A 23,392-nucleotide genomic window follows, 5' to 3' on the forward strand; every position below is an offset into this window, starting at 1 on the left:
CCAAAAATCGTTTCTAGAAATTCCACCTAGAAGTGACTTAATTAGATTATTAGTCGTTTTTTAAAGATTTCCTAAGTCTAAACTTAAGGAATATGACTAATTAATCAGAATTAATTAATTTATGGTGTGAATGTTCTAGAAACTCACACAGATCGACTTCAAGTTAATCTTAGCCATAGATTAAGATCTAATCTTGGTCGTTGAAGTCTGAACAGATGATTATAAGAAGAAGTCGATGGGGCTAGGATTGATTGAAGAAGTTCGAGTTCATGAGCAGATTGATTTCCTGAGTAACAGCATTCAGTTGCCGAAGAGAGAGCCAAAGAAATGAAAGCAATGAGAGAAGGGTAAGGACAGTGAAGTCGGAAGAAGATTGCCTGATCCAGTGAGTGCATTTGCAAAGAGGCAGAGGAGCCACAAAGAGGCTGATGCAGAGCAGCACAGCAACCTCTAGAGGCAAAGTTGAATTGCTGGGGAGAAGTAGAATTTCAGTGCCATAGGTTGGGGGCAGAGGTTCCAAAGGCCAAAAGAGACGTTTTCTCGGACAATAGTTGGTAAGATGGCTTGAGGAGAAGTTGTTCTGAGCTGAGAGTAGCAACAACTGCGCTAGGGTGACGCAGTGATTGCGCAGAGGCAGTTTGGACGGCTCAATTTGAGCTAAGGTCAGTGTCGGGATTTGCGTGTGGAGTGATTTGCCTGTGGAGTGAGGAATTTCTCCTCACTAGATTTTCTTGCCATTAATTCTCTACATGATTGCAAGTTTCGGCATCCAGTTGTACTCGGATTATTTCACTGTTGCATAAAAATAAAACCCTCAATTGTTGCACCAGATTTCTCGAGTTGGGTTTTTCCAGGGACATTGGTCCAAAAATAATTGCGTTATTTTATGTGTGCTAGTATTTATTCCGCAGTTTATTTGTGTAGGTTGTAGTGTGATTGATTCGGTATTTGTTGTAGATTGTTAAATTTAATTAACAATTAGGATAATTATTTCCAATTGCTGCAATAGGATTTCAGTAGTGAAATTTTCACACCTAGATCTTACCCTCTAGGGTCTAAATTTAGCTCAGATCTGAATATCTCCTTGGTTAATTTCTCAGATCTATTCCTGCACAAGTGAAAAGAGAAAAACCCAAGACCCAATATATACAAAAATAAAGAAAATCTCAAAAACCTAAGTGTTAAAATTCAAAATTAAGTTACAAATCTTCAGATCTACACAAGTAAGTTACAGATCTATACAAATAATTTACATATCTGAGGAATATGAGTCCAACTCCACTCCAAGATTTGTAGATCTAAGGGTCTTTCTAACCAAATCTAGCTATTTAGCACAATTTTTTAGAGATAAATAAATTTTTAAATGAGCTACTAGCCCAAAAAACCCTGCAAGATAAGCTTCATTAGATAAATCCTGGGGTTTCAATCAAGCGGGCTCTTCAGATCTTATGCCTTAGGAGTTGACTGATCCAACCAAGGACTTCCCCAAATGCCTAATTTTTTGAAGTACGAACGATTTCTGCAAACACTAGATCAAATTGCCAGATTGATAAAAATATAAAATAACAATATAACCTTCAAGAATTAGAGATACCTGCTAATTCAATCAGATTTGAAATTGCCACTTTAGACCCAATAAACTAAGCAAGATACATGTGCAATAGATTATTCTACAAACGCTATTAATCGACAATTTATAAATAATATTCAGCAAAACATTAAAAACAGTATTATCATAATATACCAGAGAGGAACTTGACCACCAATGAAAACCCCAAAGACTTTTGTGTTATATTATTCCAGAAATATTACAAAAGAACTTTGAGAGCTAGTACACAATCTAAAAGATCGGGTGAATTGAAAAACAAATGACCTCTAATTTATAGATTAATTCTCCAACGGCTAGTTATAAATTAATTCTCCAACGGCTAGTTGGTTTGATCCATGTCAAAGTAATCTCGACCATTGAAAAAAATTAATTATCTTTTAATCTTCTCCGTCGAAATTATTTTATTTTTGAGGAAATTCAACTTTTTCATTTATTTCAATTTTAATCAATTCAAAATTAATTATTTTGAATTGATTTCCTAAAAAAATGACTGACTTAACTACCATGGTCCAAGGGTTCAAAATCTCTTAAAATTTTCAATATTCCCTTAGTCGAGGACCTCCTAAAATTAGTTCTTCTAGAACGCACGAAATTTTTTTAATTTGGAAAATTAATTTTTACTAAGACTTAAAATTAATTAAATTTATGGCTTAGGATTTTAATTTATTTTTCCCAGAAAATTTAATTAATTGACTCATGAAGGGATTAATAATTTTTCCAACCCTCAAATATTTTAGTCATGCTGTCTAAATATGAGGGACCATGCACTAAAATATTTTTTACATCAAGATATTACAATTTAATACCTGAAGGGGGAACACTCGTTCATTATAGACCCTCAATTATTTACCCAATTCTGCGACTCAAATATAATATAGTATACCAAGTGATTTGTAATAAAATAATTTAGTCAATTAGCTAAAATTATTCCTAAATAACCTTTACAAAGACTCGATCTAAAAACACTACGAGTAGCGAAGATCTTGACGACAAAATCCACCCTACCCTTGGGGTGAGGTCGGAGGGAAAAACTTTGCCGATCATTCGTGTCTAGAAACACAGATGAATCAGTCAAATGGAAAACCTCTTAAGTTGAAAATCGTCATCAAAACAATAGATTTACCTAGATGGTTATATACAGATATGATCTTACTAAGATTATTTAAATTATAGACAAGAAAAATGGGTTTACAACTTTAAACAATGATGGCTGAAGATGATGATGAAATCTGGATGATCTCATTGTTCAATCATGATGGAATCTTCTTGCAAAAATGTATATTGCTATAGGGTAGTTGGTGCTGAGTGGTCAACACTACCCAACCATCCAAAACTAACATCAATGTCACAACCGAAGAACAACTTGACTAAGATAAAGTTTTTTGCTTATCATAGGATAGGACACTATACTTCACAAAGTCCAGAGAATAAGAAGGGTAAGAAGGGTACATAATCAAGTGTGGCTACGTCAACAGAAGCTCAAGTCGGAGAATTTTCCAAGAAGTTTGAAACTGAGTTCTCACTTGTTTCCTACCTTTCTTCAAACCACTTATCATTTCTTGTATGGCTACTAAATAATAGAACATGACATATGACAAGGGCATGAGAGATATTTGACAATCTGATAGAGTAGGACTAAAATTTGTGTTGAATAGTGTTGTCATTGATGCCAACGTCAATCTTTGAACGCTCTTAAATACGTTAGTGGATTGTATTAATTGGAAGCTCCAATGGACAAGAAAACTTGGAAGGAAAAGAAGCAAGCCTAGCCCCTGTGGTGTTGGTCATGTTGCCCCGCATTTAATGAGGAAAATAAATGGGAAGATCAATGTTTTGCAAGTGATGACATCATCAGTTAATTGTCCTCATCATGTCATTTCTAATGGTTTGTGGCTCACCTCATAACTCCTCACAGATGAGGAGATATGTCTTCTCAAAGATGGACCTCTGAATGTGTTGTTATGGTTCCTAAAATGAAATGCTAAAGGCATTTTGATGATTGGTTAAATTTGGCATTAATATTCAAGAGAATCTTGGATAAATTATATTTGTTTTGAGTTGTGCAAGTCGGCCCTCAAAATGTGATGACTTTCATTATGAAACCACCCCAAAATGAAGAATCAAGTCAGCTTCCTAAAAGGAATTTTGTTAGAGATCTTGTTGGCCTACAAATTTAAAATTTTTGAGCTTAATGTTAGGTCGGCCCCATGTTTTTTATATGCATGTCGGGCCCCCTCTAGAGCCCCCTCATTCTCTATAAATAGAAGGCTTGGTCCCTCTTCAAACACAAGATGCACATGCTTCTCTTTTAAACAATTTCCTTTTATTTCTTAAGGCCAAAATTGTCACATGAATCAAAAGACTAGGCCGAATTTTTCTTAGTATCCTTGAGCTTATTTGCTTAAATTTTTGGTTGAGTTTACAACAGGGTATCAAAGGCTTACTTAAGGCTACTTTTGGCCCTCCTGAGGCCCTTTCAGAGGTTCTCTTCTCACCTATTTAGTGGCCTAATTTGGCCCCATTTTGGCAAATCTTTGTGTGATATACACCCCTGGTTTGATGCTACTTTGTGGGAGAAGCCCTGCTTTGATGCTCGAACCCGCACCAATCTTGAGGTCCTTCTCAACCTTCCTGAGGTTCGGACTAGCACTATTTTTGAGGCCTACTTCGGCCTTCTTCAGGCATGTCTTAAAGCAGCTTCAACCTTCCTTTTGAAGCATGATTTCAATCTCATTTTTGTGCTACGTTTGATGTTCTCCTAAGGCAATAACTAAGGTAACAAGGTCGAGTATAGGAATCCCCCCTTCAAGATGTGGAATCTGATTATCAAATTCTTGAAGTGATTTTGCATTTGTGAATCTATCCAAGCAATCAAGTTGCGCTCAACAACATTGTCAGCTTTGGATGAATCAAGAAAGATTATATCTCTGGATACATAAACTTTTTATTGACTTCATCATAGAGACGGTATGCTTTGGAGGTGTTTGAATACCCTAGGAAGACACACTTAACGACTCCTTGCACCAAGTTTGTTTCTATGTACCTTTGGTATCAAGGCATAACATGTGGAACCAAAGAACCTAAGAGGCTTTACCGAAGGAATGTGCCCATACCACATTTCATAAGGAGTATTGTTTCTAATAGCATTAGATGGACATTTATTCTTTACATATACAGCACATAGAACTGCATCAACCCAAAACATCAATTTTACATTCTTGAAAAACATCATGGAGCGCACCATAATTAAGATTGTCCTATTCATTCTTTTAGCTACTCTGTTATGTTGGGGATTATAAGGCACAGTTGTTTGATGTTCGATCCCATGTTGGCGAAGATAGTTTCAAATTCATTTGAAGTGTATTATTTTCCATTATCAGTGCAAATAGAGCCAATATGAGATTGTGCATCATTTTCAATCCATGTATGAAAGTTCTTGAATGTTTGAAAAGCATCAGATTTGTTCTTCAATAAATAAACCCAACATATTTTGGTGTAGTCATCAATAAATGTCATCATATATTTATTTCCATTTGCAGAAGGAGCAGGCATAGGACCACATAAGTCTGAATGAATGAGTTCAAGTTTTCTATGTGCTCTGGAATGTGAATCATGAAAATATTGTTTGCTATGCTTTCTTAGAATGCGAACATCACATTGCTTAAGTTTCCTAGGAATTGTAGGCAAACCAATATCATCATTTTTCTTCAATAAGCAGAGGTTGTCATAGTTCAAGTGTCCAAATCTAGCATGCCATAATAAACTTGATGGAAATGTACCTTCATCATAATGAGAATTGTATGAGAAATTTTGTGCACAAGGAGAGGTACCTTGTAGCTTGAAAAGCCTTTCTTTTTCTATCTCCGTCATGACAAGAGAGTGATTCGATGCTTTTCTCACCTCAACCTTGCCATCAAACATATGAATGGAGTGTCCTTGTTGGCGGATGTGGACCAAGTACAGCAAGTTTCTCCTGAGCTATGGGAGATATAAAACATGATACAGAAGAAAGTCTGGAAGACCAGGCAATTTAAGCCTGATTGTGCCAAGCCCTGGTGGCTTGAGTTTTGATTTGTCTGCAAAGTATACTGCTCCATCAAAATTGTCAGTAAATTCTTCAAAAATATCTCTTCTAAAAGTCATTTGGCAAGTTTCTCCTAAATCATTTTTCCAAGAAGCAAGTGAAGCATTAAATAAGTCTTCATTTACTCCAATATTACAGTGTGCCACAACATAGTGAGCGGATTCAAGTGCTTTACCTTTGTCTTTGTCATTCCTTTTACCTTTGGGTTGGTTTCTTTCCTGCTCAATTCTATCCCAAGACAACTCGCATGTGGATGCATCATATGATCCATCTCTATTGCAATGTATGCAATGCAAATCTGACTTTTTTCCTTGAGAGTGTCTACCCCCCTACCTCTGAAATTTCTTCTTCCTCTTCCTCTTCGACCACCTCTTCCTCTGGAAGAATCTTGAGCATGATTCTTCTCTCTATGTGCAAGACACAGCCTCTTCAGAAGACTGAGGCATTGTCTTCTTCCCAAAAGCTTTCTCTCTTTCAGCAATTTTTTTCACAAGGGAGTCAAAGATAATTTCTTTGAGGTTTCGATTTGCTTGCAATGACTCAAGATAATTCGAGTAAGTGGGATAAATTGCCTTGACAAAAGCTATGAGAGGAATGCCCAGTTCAACATTAGTGACTTTGATATCATGCATAATAGATTTTACTTCTGATAGAAGAGCAAGAGGATCATCATTTTGTAATTCAAGGCTGAACAATTTAATCATGAGTTGATCAACTTCAAGTGCAGAGTGTGTGTCATAGAGTTCTTTCAGTTTTTGTAAGGCTTCGAAAGCATTTGAAAATGGCGAAATATGGCGACTCACATCTTCATTTACTGATGCTGCAATCAAAGCATAAGCCTTGCTGTTCTTATTTTCCCACATAGCGAATTCCTTGTCTGAGGTAGGTTATTTTGGTTCTTTGTCTCCGTCTCCAACACACACTCCTTTCCACAGCGCATTAAAAATGAGAGTGTGTTTGATTTTTCGTGACCATTCTGGATAGTTCTCCTTGATGGTGAGAACCACTCCCACAATAGATATCAATGAATGCATTTTAAAAAAATTGTGTACTGTAAAAAAATGTACTTCTGCTACCAATACTCTATAAGAAATTGCACTTCTGGTTGTAAAAAAAAACAATTCTAATGTATATAACAGAGGTATATATGGTGGAGGCGCAATACGATACTAAAAAAAAATTGTGATATTTGGCATTCACTAGAAGCTGGAGCAGTATGGAGGGCAATGAGATTGCAGATTTTTTTTTTACATGACAGCCAATTATTCCTTGACAATCTTGCTACCGATTACCAATGCTCCGCTTGCAAACAATTTGGCGGCCCTAGCTTAAGATACAGATGTCATCTGGATGAATGTAACTTCAACCTCCACAACTATTGCGCAAGGGCTCTCGTTGTGCTCAATGCACCTCGCGTACAGAAGCAGCGTATGTAAGGGAGAAGGGGTGTATGTGAGGGAGCAGCTGCCAACATATTGGACTTGCCAGCATTTACAAGCAGTTTGTTGGTATGGGCAGCGTTGCAGCCATGGTCCACGTTAACTTCTATCACAACTATGGCAAGACTTTTAAGAAACCTCGTCGTCCTTATGAAAAGGAACGGTTGGATGATGAGCTAAAGTTAGTTGGAGAGTATGGGCTCCGAAACAAGAGAGAACTTTGGAGGGTTCAGTATACACTGAGTCGCATTCGAAATGCTGCAAGAATGCTTCTTACTCTTGATGAGAAGAATCCACGAAGGATTTTTGAGGGTGAGGCCTTGTTGCGTCGGATGAATAGGTATGGGCAGCGTTTATGGGCTGGATACATGTGCAGAGGAGGGATTGTATATATGTGGAGAGGTCGAGCCGAGCAGTGATAGCGTGGGAGGAGCAGCACAGCGTGGGAGGTATGGAGCGGCTTTTACAGGCAGCATGTGAGATATACAGTGAAGAAATCAGGTATGGAGACACTGATATACAATGAGATACTAGGTATGCAAGCGGAGGTTTCATTCCGATATGGAGACGCTGGCTGGGAGCAGGTCGCAAGCTAGGGCCTTAAAACTCCCAAAAAGTAGCATCAAACTAGGTGTTTATATGGCACAAAGATCTACCAAAATGGGGCCAAATTAGGGAACCGACTTGAAGATAATTTATTTGAGGCCTACTTGAAGATATTGCTGGAGAGGATGACTTGATGGAGGAGTCCAAAAAATAAATTGACTTTGACTCAATCCTAAAGCCTACAATGAAGGCCTGACCTATAACCACTGACCCAAGCATGAAACCCATGCTTTATAAGTCAAATAAAATAATAATAAAATTATTTTTGTTTTTCTTTTGACAAAAATATTACATTTGACTCAAGTACAATAATGAAGACCAAACCTAGTTACATCTTCCAACGCATTTCAAGGACACTTATAGTAGTCAAGTAGACCTATATAATTGCAAGTCATCATACTTGTTTTTGGAAGAGAATGGAAAGATCAAAAGTGTTTCCAGGCTATATGGTTGGACTATGTTTAGACTTGTTTTGGAAAACTAACACTAGATCCAAGGCCCTATTGAAAGGAACTTTTGCCACTGTCTAAAGTAAGTCTATATGGGCCAAATTCTAGAGCACATCAAGAGGCAGATCTAGACCAGGTTGTTGTCTTGTACATTGGACAGTGTTGTCATCAGCATTGGTTATCTTAACTAAGTTGCACAAACAAAATTTTGAGGTATGAAATTCCTTTTGAATTTTGTTATGTGAAGTGAATAAGAGAATGCTAGTCAAGAATCACTACAAGGATATTTAAAGTTAGGCCTATAGCAAGTTAACCTGATGTTTGACCTCTACAAGATATTGAATTGGGTTTCCATCACTATTTATATATCTTAGTTGAGTATGAGCTGGTATATCTGAGTTTGATGATGTGTGGCAAAACAAAGGGTTTTGAACTTGTTTTGCAAAGTATGTGTTGATCAGAGTTTGTTGACTTAATATTTATTGATGTTGGTGATTGCTAATGAATTTTCTATCAAGGAAGCAAATTTGGTCCATTGACCTAGTTTTATATTATTGAGAGTTGGTGGCCAATTGATCAAATTGTTGTCATTAAAGGCTTCTAGGGTTTGTTGAGCAGAGTTGTTAGAGTCTAGACAAAATTTGTTCTGCAGGTGGAAATTAGCGATTGATGCTATTAATGTTTAAGCTACTATGATTGACTGAGTTGGTTTGGTTTGGTAGCCAGATTATCTTGGTTACAGGATGTTATTGAGAATTGTTTAGTTAGGGTTTGATCCTACTAGTGCGCAGAGAGTGTTGGCATCGCTGCAAATGAACTTGTGCCAGCATTACAAATTGACAAAGTCAATGGATTGATTTGATGTTGTTTATATTGATATTGAGCAGAGGTGAATCCAGTCTGAATGTTGAAAATGTAGAAAGCAAGGTCTTCAGGCTTGTGTCGTAGCCAATGAAGACCTCGAGCTATCATCGTGAGTTAGACTTCAATTAGGATGAGTTATTTCCAATTTATTGGAATAATCATCAAGTTAGCATGCATGGAGTTGGAGCTTCAGTTAAGTAGAGTCTTCATCTGTTTCACTACAGAACGAGGTGGTAGTTAGTAGTTCAGTTAGAGCGAGTTAGTCTTCAATCTTGATTGAAGGAAGAGTGAGTTAGATCTCCAGTGTTGATTGGATAGAGCATGAGTTAACCACACCAATGATAATTGGTTGGAGAGCGAGTAGCAATCTCAGTTAACTCGCTATTAGAGCTCAAGTTCTAAATTAATTTGGGCCTCCTTGCATGGATCAAAGTTCACCTATTAAGAGAGGACAAAGGTAGAAGTAAATTACAATTGTTTTGTGCACAAAGGTTTGTGACAAGACAGAACTCACAAGTTTGTGAGAGAGCCTTGATTGTGGAATGCAAGAATTGTGTCCTAAGAAATAGGAGCCACAAGTGCGCTAGGATTTAGGAGTTGGTTGTGTGCAAGAGAGAGGAGCTAGAGTCCTAAAGAATTGGAGGTTGAAATGCGCTAAGAAATAGGGCACAATTGTGCTAGAAAATAGGGCCTAGAGTGTGCTAGGAAATAGGAGATCAGCGCAAGGATTAAGGGGCTCAAGTGCGCAAGGAATGAGGAGCACAATTGAAGCAAGACAACAGGGTTTGCAGAGCAAGTCCAGGAGGCAACAGAGGAAGAATTGTGTGCAAGAACTGAGATCAGGTAGTGATCAAGGCAGGCCAAGATCAGCTGTATCAGCTAAGATTTGTGAGTAAAGCAGAAGGCTTTCTCAAGTGAGACAGTTTGCTCTGTAATAGATTCAATTATTCAAAGACAATCAATAAAATAGCCACATCAAGCAAGTAGGTTTTCCTTGTTGGCTTTTCTACGAAAAATAAGTGTGTCAATTTGTGTGATGAGTTTTTATCTTTGTGTTCTTATTCTGTTGCTTATAAGTTGTTAAGAGGTTTTGTATCTTGCTGAAAGTTAAATAGTTTCAGTTTTCAGTTATTCAACTAAGTAGTGGCAGAGTTTCATGGAAATTTAGCACCTAAAATATATTAAACATGGTCCACTGTGGCGAATTGAAGGTCGAAGCCTTTAGGGCAAGTGGTGGCTTATTTAGTAGGGTGGCAACGTGGTGTTAGGGCAAGTTGGAGCTTGCAGGGTGTTAGAGCATCCTTTCAATTGGAGCTAATAAAACCAGGGTGTTGGAGCTGATAAAAGCAGGGGGTTGAAGCCTCCTTCTAGTTGGAGTTGGTAAATCAGGGTGTCAGAGCATCCGTTTAGCTGGAGCTGACAAAACCAAGGGGTTGGAGCCTCCTTCCAGTTGGAGTTGGTAAACCAAGGTGTTGGCACATCCTTTAGTTGGAGTTGATAATTCAAGGGGTTGGAGCCTCCCTCCAATTATTGAGAATCTTGGAAGTTGGAGTTTCTTGTTGATGTAATATTTAATACCTGTATTAAAAGATTCCTCTGCATAGGATACTTTCTTTAAGTATGAGTTTTTTGGCTATTGAGCTAAAGACACTTAGGATAAGTAAAGTATTTAATTTAGTGATTATGTTTAAATCTCAATTGTTGATATCAAGTGTGGAAAAATCTAATCTCGAGCATCCATCACTTAGAAGAATAGTGTTAGGAATTTAGCTCAATAATTAGTTATAAAAGTAAGGCTATGGAGAGGGCAAAGACACACCATACAACAGCACAAGACAACGAGAGATAGATTCTCTCTAGTGAGGAGTCAAATACTCAAGTGTGCCTAGTCTAAGGAAGGTGCAAGGGTGCAGCATAGTTGATCCAAATCAACCAAGAATTTCAAGGATAGATCTAGGGCTTGATCAATTGGATCAGATCCAGTGTATGTTGTATATATATTTTCTTCAACTAGGCCATTATCACAGGACAGCAGCCCAAATAGGGTTTGATTAAAATTTAATGAAAAACTAATTTGATTGAGCAGAATTTGTATGTGCCACATCTGCTTGAGATTGGTTGTAATTTTTGCTTCCACTAAATAATTGTATTAACAATTGTGCATTTATTTAGTAGGTCTATGACAAATCTGCTAAGAACTAATTGCCAGGTGCTCGGTTCAGGAAATTAGTGGTCTTTCCATAGCTTTTCAAAAGATGTGGATGGACTCAGTGATGGATGAGGTAAGTACACAGATAAAAGCCAAAGGCTTTTTGCTTATCAAAGACACCAATAACCTGGCCATGGGTGTTTATTCAGACCTTATTGCAGCACTGGCTGGAATAAGGTAGTTACTCTTCTTTAAAATATGCCAAATGTAAAGACCTGACTAAGTCGATGTCGACCTTTAGAAAGTTTATGTTCGATATTGTTGATAACAGAAAACAACAAAAAATCCTTTGGAATCATAGAAAGGACATTTATAACATTAAGTACCCAAATCAAATCCAAAGGCAATTTGCTTATCCAGGATGCCAAAAATCTGTCCATGAGTGTTTATTCAGACATCATTACAGGCTGGATGGGATAAGGTAATTACCCTCCTTTGTAGTATAATATAATCAGGATATTTCTCAAAAAATATGCCAAATGCAAAGACTTGACTAAGTCCGTGTCAACATTTAGAAAGCTTATGTTCAATATTTTTGATAGCATGTTACTATAAAACAACACAATAACTGTGGACTAATGAAAAATACATCTATAAGTATATGCAATAAGTCAGCTCTGTGAGTCAGATTTGACACACAGCTTTGTATTTTAATACAATAAAAGCAAGCAAACTTGGAACTAACCTTTGAGAACCACTCTGGACATTTGATATTGAAAGTTTGTCAATGTCACTAAAGACCAGCTCTTTCTTTAAGTTTACTAAAGTCCCTCCTGTGGCATTTACTGGAACAAGGATTGCACAAGCAAGAATTGCCAAAGGTACAAAGATTTTCAGACTGCACCACAAAAACAAAATCAAAAAAATGTTACGCAGAATACATTCCCAACATAGCTAAAGCAAGCATGTAAAAGGTTGAAATAAGGAACATGGGGCACAGGAATTATTAACAATCCGTACCATAAATGAGAAAAAACAATCATTGCCTCGTTGAGGTGTCCAACAGTCATGGCAATTATACTACTGAGCTAAACTATCATGTTTTTCCCACCACATTCCAAAAAAGCTTTTATGCATAAACCAAAATAAGTTGTGACAATTTTGTAAAATAAGCTGTTAAATTTAATTGTTTAGAAATCTTTGTTTAACATTCTGAACAAGTACATTGTATTGTTGTTATGTTTGAATCTAAATCTGATTAAAATATATTTGTTTAAAAGACAAGACATTTTCAAGCATAAAGAATCTCAGTTCATAATCACATTCCAAAACCCCTTAAATCACAGACTAAGATCAGAGTTGCATTAGATCCACAATCAAAAAGCTGCAGTACTTGTATGCAAGGTTGCACGAAGCGAGAGCGAAGTAAGAGCATATTTTTGAGTGGGAGCATCAAGTGTTAATTTTACTAACCCCTTCTTCACCCAATCAGTGAGATCTTCACTGTCTCACTGTGTCTTGTGCTCACTATTGTGTCTTCATCCTTCACCTAGTTTTGCTTTTCGCCCCCCCTGTTGATTAAACTTTGGATGGGCTTGGGGTTGCAGAGCGGTTTAAGAGTCGTTGATCTCTTAGTGATGCAAATCGTATCCGTCAGACTTTATTACATTTAATAAACTCTCTTTTTGTTTAATTTAATCACATTTAATATTTTATCAAACACGATTAATTATTGAAAAGCGGCATTTTAACTAGCGCGCTGCCTTTTGGGATTTTCATTATATTTTTTTTCTATTGTTCTATTTTTTCTGTTTTTTCTCACCTCTTCATTTCTTTTATATTTTTTATCCCTTTTTCACAATATCTATATTTTTTTATAAAAACATCTAACTTATCAAAACAATCAATGTTACAAAAGGGGGTAGTCCCTATGAGATGTGAAGATGAAAGACCCATCAACAACCAACAAGTCTGGGAGACACAACTGAATGGCTTATCAACTTAGTTATTTTACCAAGTTTAACAATTCTTTGAAAGACTAGTGTCTTAAATGGAATCAGTATACTTTCTTTACATGAATTATCTACCAAGCCACAAGATTAACAGTTACTATTGTAGGATCTTCACTATCTTATATGAAACGTAACAACTAAAAACTAAGTGAAGTGCAAGATCTTGGTTTATTTTAAATTAGATGCCTAACTAGGTGAATATTTCCTCTCAACTATTTTGAAGCTAGTCTCTAGTGTAGGTTGTGAGGGAGAAACCCAGGAGAAGATAGCAAAGGTTATATTAATGATACCCCTCCTAGAGTTCTAACCCCCTGATGCCTACGGCCCTGCAGAGGTTGTGGCTCTGACGACTGCAACGTTACTGTGTTAACCACAAAGAGGGTCTAGGCTTTGCAAGTTGGGTGAGAAAGGTGGCCCTATCTTTCGAACAACCAAGCTTATGCTTGGAGGTAAATTAGTGCAAGACTAATCCTAGAATGCAAGTGCAAAATAAGAGTTATTACCTTTAGGTGAAGTTGTTAAGGGTCATAAGTACTTAGAGACAAATTATAATGCCCTTCAATTTAGAACAATGAAGTACTTAACAATGTATAATGACACTCTTCACCAAAAGAAAGTGCTCAATGAGCAAAATAGATGGCACCAAAACTGTTGGCAAGATCACAATATGAATAGGCAATTGTTCATGAAACCATAAACATACAAAATCCAATGCTTCTTTCACAATGCTAATTAGATGATGATCATCATGAATACAATTAGCAACTTCCTAAGATTACTTAGAGTACCCTTATCACGATTATGATAATCAATCAAGTGCTTTAAGAGTGACTTGATTAGCAAGATTATAAACTTAGATGAGAAGCTCACTTGCAATACACAATGTTAGTATGCTTATTACCAAAATAGATCCACAATAGCCAATTTCAATGATAGCAATGACAAGTGAAAGTATTTTCTTTAGAAACCAATGTCACAATAATGCTAGCTATCAATGAGAGAAAGAGAACATTCATCAACAATGTTATTTCTCTAGAGAAATGAGCCAATCTTATCTAAAAATCACCAATTCAATTAGGCTTTTAGAGCACTTCATGTTCTCATTTAGATTTGCCAATTAGATTAAGAAGCAAATTATGAAATGCTTATGCAAGAATGCAATGTATGCAATATATGCAATGTGCAAATGGATGTAAGAGATGCAAAAATGCAATGAGATGCAAGATGGAGCAGCCAAGAAGCCAATGATTTCAGCAGCAAGAAAAATACCCAAACTCACTAGAAAACACTTATTCAAGATGCAAAGGGAAGCAAGGAATGAATGCGAGGTGAAAAGAGATGATTGTCAACAATTTTTCACGTCATTGTTATGTTTATATCAGACCATAGATAAATGTGATAGCCTTCAAGAAATGACAAGATATGTCAAACAATGCAAGCCCAACTAATGCCAATGATGAAATATGCTTGCAAGTTAATTATTATGCCAATGCTATGTGATTTTATCATTGTTGTAGGTGATTTTAGATGGTTGTAGAAAACATATTAAATCTGGAGCTTCAACCACAGTCCACAAAACTTCACTTATATGCAATTAATTCAACCACAAGATTAATCTTTGTGAACAATTAGTGAATTTAGGACTGTTTTAGATATGTTTGCACCCTGAATACGCTGTTGTCATAAAATGCTTCAGAACTATAAATGAAGACAGTGAGGACAAAGAGGGATTAGAGGGAAAACCAATAGGCTCAATGGCCTTGTTTGTGACTAGAGAGGCTTCCAATGAAGGTGATTACCTACAACCACCAAGTTAGCTCAAATTCGCTGCAAAACAAGATGTTAAAGACAAAAAGTCAATGCAAACTCAAACAATGGCTGAAGAATGGTTGTGATGAGGGCTAGAAGATGGCTAATAGGACAATGATAAGGCTAGAGGTCAAGGAAAGGGCAACGACGAGGGAAATAAAGCCTAAGAAGGCCACAGCTAGGGAAGACAAGGCCTAAAAGGCCTACCGCCAAGGGAAAAGAGGCCAAAGCAGGGAGGCGAGGGGGTTTGAGGCCCCTTTAAGGCTGCGACAAGGCTAAAAATGGCTTGCGACTAGGGATAAGGCCCCAAAAAGTGCAGTCGTCCAAGAGAAAAGTCACCTAGTGCTGACGTCTAGTGAAAAACTGGTTGCAGCTAGCTTGATGAGGGAAGAAGAGGCCACAACAATACTGGAAGGGGTGACAACTAGGCCTTAGAGGCCTTAAAAAAAATCAGAACCCTGCGGTCACAAAAAAATTACCACAAAAACGCCAAAATTTGTTTCCTTAGGGCCAGCAACCTCCTTCCTTGGCTAAGAATTGAGCTTGGAGGAAGACTAGAGGCTAGATCTTTCCTTCCTAGGCCTATATCAACCTGAAAACCCCAGATAACTTGCTCAATCAGGTTGGAGATCTTACTTCGAGGAGTGAAACCCCTCAAACCCTAGCCCTAGGGCTTGATCCTCCACAAAATAATTTGATTTCTTTTGGACTTGAGAATCACCTGCAAAATAAATCAATGAAAGAATTCCAAAACCCCAAATACATACAAAAATTCAAAACCACAAGTGCTACAAAATAAAACAAGGGTTGGAAAATATTTTTACAAACATTTACAAATGTACAATATTTACAAAATAAAATTTATAGCTCTCATTGTTATGATAAATCTTTTTAGCCCAAGATCAAATAAAATTGAATAAAACAAGGGTTGGAAAATATTTTTACAAACATTTACAAATGTACAATATTTACAAAATAAAATTTACAGCTCTCATTGGTATGATAAATCCTTTTAGCCCAAGATCAAATAAAATTTTGAGAAAATTTTAAATAAATTTTATGGATGAATGATTTTGAAAGATAGACCAGCCAAAACCCTCCTGCAAAATAATTTACCACAATGAAAGCTTAGGGCCCAAACAAAGTCAGCTCTTCCCCACAATCTGTGAACTTGGAGCCCAAAGGCCAACATACCTATAAATCTCTATCAAATATTATTACAAATTGTTAGATCATATGGTGAATCAGATCACCTATGATAGCTCGGATCAATAGAATGTTCTTATCACTGACAAATGAAATAACAATTAAATAATTTTAGCACAATATAGAAAACCAACAAATAGCTAACATATACCACAAATACCACAGATCAACAAATAGATGAACCACATGAAATGAACCCCAAAGTCTTTCTATTATGAGAAAAAAAATGTTCCCAGCAGAGTAGTAGTTCAATACTAGCGTTACAAAATCACCACATCCAATGATGGGAAATAGAAGCTAAATGGCTTCCTTATATAGAGAAAACCCCTCCAAGTGGAAAATAATGGCTAGTTGGCTTGCTCCTCGTCAAAATAATCTCGAGCGTCGAAAATAACTTGATCATCCTTTAATCTCCACCGTCGAATTTTTATTTTTGAGGAAAAATTCGAATTTCTCTAAAAAACCAATTTTTATTAATACAAAAAATAATATTTTGGATTAATTTCCTCAAAAAGTTGACTTTGACTTAATCGCCAAGGTCCAAGGGCTCAAATTTTCTTAAAATATCCATTTTTCCCTTGGTGGAAGAGCTCCAAAATTTGACTACTTTTTGACCCACGAATTTTTTATTATTTTCCACTCGGAGAAAATTTAATTTTTCTATAATATTGACTCAAAATTAATTAGTTTTTTGGCTATGTATTTTTATTTAATTTTACTAGAAAATATAACTAATTGATTCTAAAGGGGATTAATAATTTTTCCACCCTCAAATATTTTAGCCATGGTGTTTGAATGTGAGGAACCATGCACTAAAGTATTTTTAACTCAAATTATTACAATTAATTCAACCCTTAGAAGGAGAAATACACAATTAGACCAGACCCTCAAGACATTACCCAATTTTGCGACACAATATGATCTAGTATGAAACTAAGTGTGTTTGTAATAAAATAATTTAGCCATGGTGTTATGACTACAACGGAACCTGCTCTAAATTATTCCTAAACACACTTTTACAATAGACTCAATAAACACTAGGACTCACCTAAGACCTTGTCAATGAATTCCACCCAAGCTATGGGGTTTAAGGTGGAAGAAAAACTTTTTCGATTAGACATGTTTACAAACACAAATAATTCATGGAGGTTAAAAAACTTCCTCGAATGAAATCCTTTGACAAAATCAAAGGCTTACTTAAGTGTTGTGACATAATTAAATGGTCATACAACATCATTTACAATAGACCTTGCAGAAATTGGGTTTACAATGATATATTCATTCTGACTGATGACTTTGATCCTTGAAAATTTTTCTCACCTTCCTTGTACGTTGATTTCTTGGACTGTTGACAAAATTGTCGCCAACAGATCCCTTATCCAAAAAATGCTTCAGTTCTCAAGGCACATATTTATTTGCCAACATATTAGCATTCCTCCTTCAAAATCTTTGCCCTTAAAGGTTGGGCGTCGAGGACCTAGCGACATACTTATGCCACCACCACAAAAATAAAAATATCTTATTAAATTGTTTAGATTGTCGTTGTTAGAACTCTAGTTTTATAAATCTAGTAAATATGTAAGACAGTTGTATCTTAGGCCCAGGGCATTAATTTGATTGTAGGCTATCGGATAGGGGGCATACCACCAAAATAATAATATGTTATTAAATTGTTGTTCCCAATTGGATCATCATATTATTTGTCATACATCTTGATGCTTTCAAACTGGAAAAATTGGAAAAATCAATGTACAGGACCATTTTTACTAACCACTCCCAGTTTGGAAAATTGGGGTATGAAACATTTTGAAGGCAATCTTTTGGGGTCCAAAAACACTCGCTTGAGGCAAACCCCCTGACATTGTTCTACACTTAAAGACCTTTCTAACAACACATGAAAGAAATCGAACGGAGTATGCATGCAAACATTACGCCACCCAGGAGTTGACCTTCCAATTTTGTCCACCATGATTTGAGCATGCCATGTCAGCCCCAATACTCATGGAAAAGGGGCTAGCAATGTGGAGACTACGAAGAAAACTGTACAAGGGCCAAAGTTTAAATTCTAGTTGACAGATAAAGGAATCAAGCTTAAACCCTAGTTGGCTATCGTGTTATGTTATAACCAAGCCACTAGGAGAATAAGGGGTTCCATTCTATTGGAGTGCATTTTGTTCCATAGTACAATAGGGTAGTTGAGAGTGGATAGATTGTAGCAACCTTTGAGCCATAGACATTAGGTAACTCCATACAGTGTTTTCTCCTTTGTGTCTGCATCATTTCTATTCCAGAAAAAAACGAGCATAACAATCTCAACTTTTAACTAGATTTCTCTCCCAAAAGAGTTTCCCAAAGCATATCTTGATGTTCATTGTGATTGGTGTGCCTTTGTATTTCACTATCCCTATTTAACACATTTTATATATTGCATGCATAAACAACAAAATCAGTAATAAAAGATCTAGAATATAATGGAATTAACCCTTCATAATATAGATTTAAATTTACCTTAATAAATATGTTGTGACAAATTGTGCAGTGGAATATCCACAGCAATTTACAAAACACATTGTTATGAGAGTAAGTTTCTTTGGATATTTGTGCGAAGTTGCGGGGGATCTAGGAAATGGTTTGAGTAAGAAGTTGTAAAACCCCAGCCATGGTCAACGAATTTGTCTATAATAACCTTAAGATCCGGCAAAGGAGAGATTCAAGTAACAATTAGTTCATTTAGCATGAAAGAGCAGTAGCACATCACAGTAGAAACAAAAGACCTAAGGCTAGGGAAAAAACCCCACAAGGGGGAAAACCCAGAAAGCTTTCCTTATGCGAGAGAGAGAGAGAGTCCATAGTTCATCAATACATCAAAAACAACATCAAGAAAATAGCCAAACTGTTAAAATTGGCAAATAGGGCCAAACTCCATGTGGGTCACCTCATTTATGGCAGCTGATATTTTTCCTAGATTCCTCTTGTCGAGAGATGTAGGATTGATCTAAAGATCATCCGATTCTAACAAGTATTTATGGAGATATGAATTTATTTGTATTTACTTGACAAATTGTCAAGGTCAGCCAGCGATTAAATGTGTGGCACACATGCCAAGTGAATCATATAAATACAAGAGAGGTAGATTCATTTTCTTATCATATCATCTCACTCATTCTTCTCTCTCTCCTTAGCTTTGGGTTATACAAGGAGCAGCTCACACGTGGGAAGGAGGACGCATTAGGGCACAGAAGACGTTGAAAGGAGGACGCAGAATCAGTTGAAGGAATTTTTGACCAAGCGTTGACTCATCAAGGGTGTGGTTTTGGTGTGGCTGCCTCTCCTAGGCAGGCCGCAAATTTTGGCACAAAAATCGAGGCAATCTGTCCGCAGGTTTGACTAACGTTGATTGCCCTAGTTTTGGGCACCAGGTTGACTTCAGTCAACAGCGGTTTGACTGTGTTTTGGGGTTGTTCAAGGGCTGTTTCTTCAGGCTGTTCAAGGGCTACTTGACCGGAAATTGACCATGCATATTGGAGGTCAATTTCAACTTGTTTGACCAAGTTTGACTTTGTTGATCTAGGGTTTGTTGCTGCTGATATAAAATTACAGAATTCTGATTTTGTACTACTACTCTCTACTGAACTATTGAAGATAGAAGATTTGATCAAAGGGTTTCCCCGCATTGAGGTTTGTCCCTGGCTAGCCGCCACATCTTGTGTCTCTTGTCTTGGCTTGTTTTCTATTGATCGTTTAATGTTCTATCTGCACTTTACTTAATGTATATGTGATTGCTAATCTATGGCTAATAAGAAGAAAAGAAGTAAATTGCTCTAAGCATAGAACATACCATAATTCAACATGGTTTCAAAGTTGAGGTGAAGACAAAGCCCAAGAAAGAGCAAGAGAAAGAGCAATCACCGAAGAGAAGGTTGGCAAGGCTATCCTAAAAACTTCATGGGGTCCTCAATGCTCTTCCTCACCGAAAACAAGCTCCGTGAGAAGTCTGACTATTACGAACAGAAGATGTCTCTTAATCTAACTTTAGAAGACGAGGAAGTGTTGGACCATGTGAGAGGCAATATTGCTGTGCATCCATCAAATGCGCTTGTTGCCGCCAAAAGCAAGTGGTCCAAGGGAGAAGTCAAAGCAAGGAAGATCATCTGAGACTCTATCGACAAGCGCCTGGTGGCCTATGTTTCTGAGCTGACAACCTCCAAGGAAATCTACGATCGTCTGGTGAGTTTATTTAAAGTTAATGATGCAAATCAAGTTCTGTTCCTTAGAAATATGCTGAAGGAAATTAAGAAGGGCAAAGATGAGTGTATGCAAGCATAATTCTTAAGGATCCCCGAGATCAAGAATGATCTCCTATCTATTGGGGAAGTAGTTCCTGACAGGGAAATGACTATCACAACTCTTGGAGGACTACCACCTGAATGGTATATATTCAGGACTACTCTTCTCAACAATAATGTCATCCTAGGATTTGAGGAATTAATGGCTATATGTATTCAAGAAGAGACAAGGATGGAAGAGCAAGAAATGCCCACACTTAAAGGCCATCCCTCTCCCTTTTCTTCTCATGCTAAAAGAAGAAACAATTCTGGGGCTAAATCCAAAGGAAAGGCTAGACCGAAGGGTGGAAGAAAAGGACGATGTTACAATTGCAATAAAATGCGCCACTATGCAAGGGAGTACCCTGATAAAAGGGACTCACACCATGACAATGACCAAAATCACTCTCAAGGCAATCAAAGGAATGGCGGGTCCAATGGCAGAGGTAAAAGAAATGTCGGAAATCAAGGAAGAGGACAACACTTCAAGAAGGCAAGAAACTCCAGGTATGAACCCAACGTTGTTAACAATAAGCAAGATGAATATTGTCTACCAGCGACACTCTCTACTACTGCTCCCCCGGACACGCTGGGAAATTGGCTTATTGATAGTGGTGCCTCAAGGCACTTCACTGGTTTCAAAGAAGCTCTCTCTAATCTGATAGAGAAGGAGACCAACTTGGAAATTGTTCTTGGGGACAATGCAAAATATCCCGTGAAAGGCGTAGGGAATGTCACTCTTCAATTGAATCAGGGTAATACAATTCATTTGCAAGAAGTCCTATATGTACCTAATCTCAAAAAGAACTTGGTGTCCGTTTCGGCAATGGAAGACAAAGGCTACAAGGTAACCTTCATCGATGGCAAGGTACGTGTATGGAAAAAGAATTTTAAAGAAGCTTTCACTCTTGGGTTTCGAGTCGATTCATTATATCAGGTCGGAGGAAGTTCGTTGGGTGTCATGTCTTGTGACACATCACTTCAGTCCGAACTATGGCATCGGAGGTTTGCTCACCTTCATTATAAAGCTCTACCCAATGCGAGACAAATGGTGACAGGGATGCCCGAGTTCCATGTAGAGCAAGAAGGTGTATGTCCGAGATGTACCAAAGTGAAGCTCAAAAGGGGACCATTCCCCTCAAGCCAAAGCAAGACCTTCGATATATTGCAGTTGGTTCACTCAAACATATCTGGTATGATGTCTGTGAACTCCTTGGGAGGATATTTATATTACCTCTCTTTTACAAATGACTATTCTCGCAAGACATGGATATACTTCTTGAAAAAGAAGGATGAAGTGCTCACTTGGTTTCGTCACTTCAAAGCCTTGATCGAGAATCAAACCGAAAAGAAAATCAAGATCTTAAGGACTGATAATGGGACTGAGTATGAATCCAATGAGTTCCGTGACTTTTGCAAAGAAGCTGCAATTAAGAGGGAGACTACAACACCATATACTCATGAGCAGAATGGTGTGGCAGAAAGGAAGAATCGTACAATTGTGGAAGTTGTCCGTGCTATGCTTCATAATCAAAAACTTTCGAAGTTTCTATGGGTCGAAGCTGCGAATACTGTCGTATATGTGCAAAACCGATGCCCTCATCAAGCATTGGGTTCCAAGACTCCCGAAGAGATGTTCACTAGTAAGAAACCTGACGTATCTCATTTTAGAATTTTTGGAAGTCGAGTATACTTTCATGTGCCGAAGGAGAAGAGGAATAAATTGGGTGCATCTGGAAAGAAAGGAATCTTCGTGGGCTATAGCGAAAACACTAAGGGCTATAGAATCTATGTGGTTGGTCAAAGGGAAATCGAGATTAGCCATGATGTCACCTTTGACGAACATATGGCTCTCAGCAAAGTTGACAATCTTCCTACTCAAAGGGAATCTAAAGAAGCTAACACCAGGGAACCAAAGGAAAAGGAAGATGAGACAATGCCCGATGTGGAAGAACCTATGGATCCTATTGATCCCCCTCCGCAAGAGCCTTCCTCTTCTAGGAAGAGGCCTTCATGGCTAAGAGGGACACTTGAGGATGCTAAAGGGCACGCTGCACCCAGGGGAACCTTCCGGTAAAGTAAGAAGCCGACCAGGTATCAGGGATACTTCACCATCATGAGCACGATCATCCAAAAAGAGCCTTCGTCATTCGCAGAAGCTGTCAAGCATCAAGTATGGAAGGATGCTATGACTGAGGAATATAAGTCCATCATGAAAAACGATGTCTAGGATGTGGTCCGCAGATCCCAAGACAATGCAGTTGTCACTTCGAAATGGCTTTACAAGATAAAGCATGCAATTGATGGAAGTGCGAAAAATTATAAGGCTCGTTTTGTCGCTAGTGGCTTCACTAGGATGACATCCATTGATCTGGGATCAATGATACTGATCTAGGATCAATGAGAGTGGTATGACACACTCTGAGACTGACTTCAGGTCAGTGGAGGATGGTATGATACATCCTCGATCATTTCTTCTTCTTCATAGTTCAAGCAGAGCAGAGCAGGGCCAAGCAGTGCAGGGCAGTGCATTTCATGGCTAGGATAGTAGCGATGGTCAGACGGATTGCAGATGGAGTTCTCCCTAGTTGAGAGGGAGTGTTAAAATTGGCAACTAGGGCCAAACTCCATGTGGGTCACCTTATTTATGGCAACTGATATTTTTCCTAGATTCCTCTTGTCGAGAGATATAGGATTGATCTAAAGATCATCCTATTCCGACAAGTATTTATGGAGATATGAATTTATTTGTATTTACTTGACAAATTGTCAAGGTCGGCCAGCAATTAAATGTGTGGCACACATGCCCAATGAATCATATAAATACAAGAGAGGTTGAT

At 37.6% G+C, this 23,392-nt stretch overlaps 1 protein-coding gene across 6 annotated transcripts in view; it reads right to left on the reverse strand.

Moving 5' to 3' along the window:
• The window catches only part of LOC149267472 (hyperosmolality-gated Ca2+ permeable channel 1.5-like), a 292,293-nt gene that overhangs the window by 181,393 nt on the left and 87,508 nt on the right, over positions 1-23,392 (reverse strand). For all 6 annotated transcript variants that reach the window (XM_089433173.1, XM_089433142.1, XM_089433149.1 and 3 more), the window contains one exon: positions 11,946-12,098. In XM_089433173.1, the coding sequence (XP_089289299.1) occupies positions 11,946-12,098 (153 nt within the window). The remainder of the gene's footprint in view (positions 1-11,945; positions 12,099-23,392) is intronic.

The sequence above is a fragment of the Pinus tabuliformis genome, chromosome 6 (assembly GCF_031772625.1).
Source record: "Pinus tabuliformis cultivar Carrire ecotype Pingquan chromosome 6, CPIR1, whole genome shotgun sequence".
NCBI lineage: Eukaryota > Viridiplantae > Streptophyta > Pinopsida > Pinales > Pinaceae > Pinus > Pinus tabuliformis.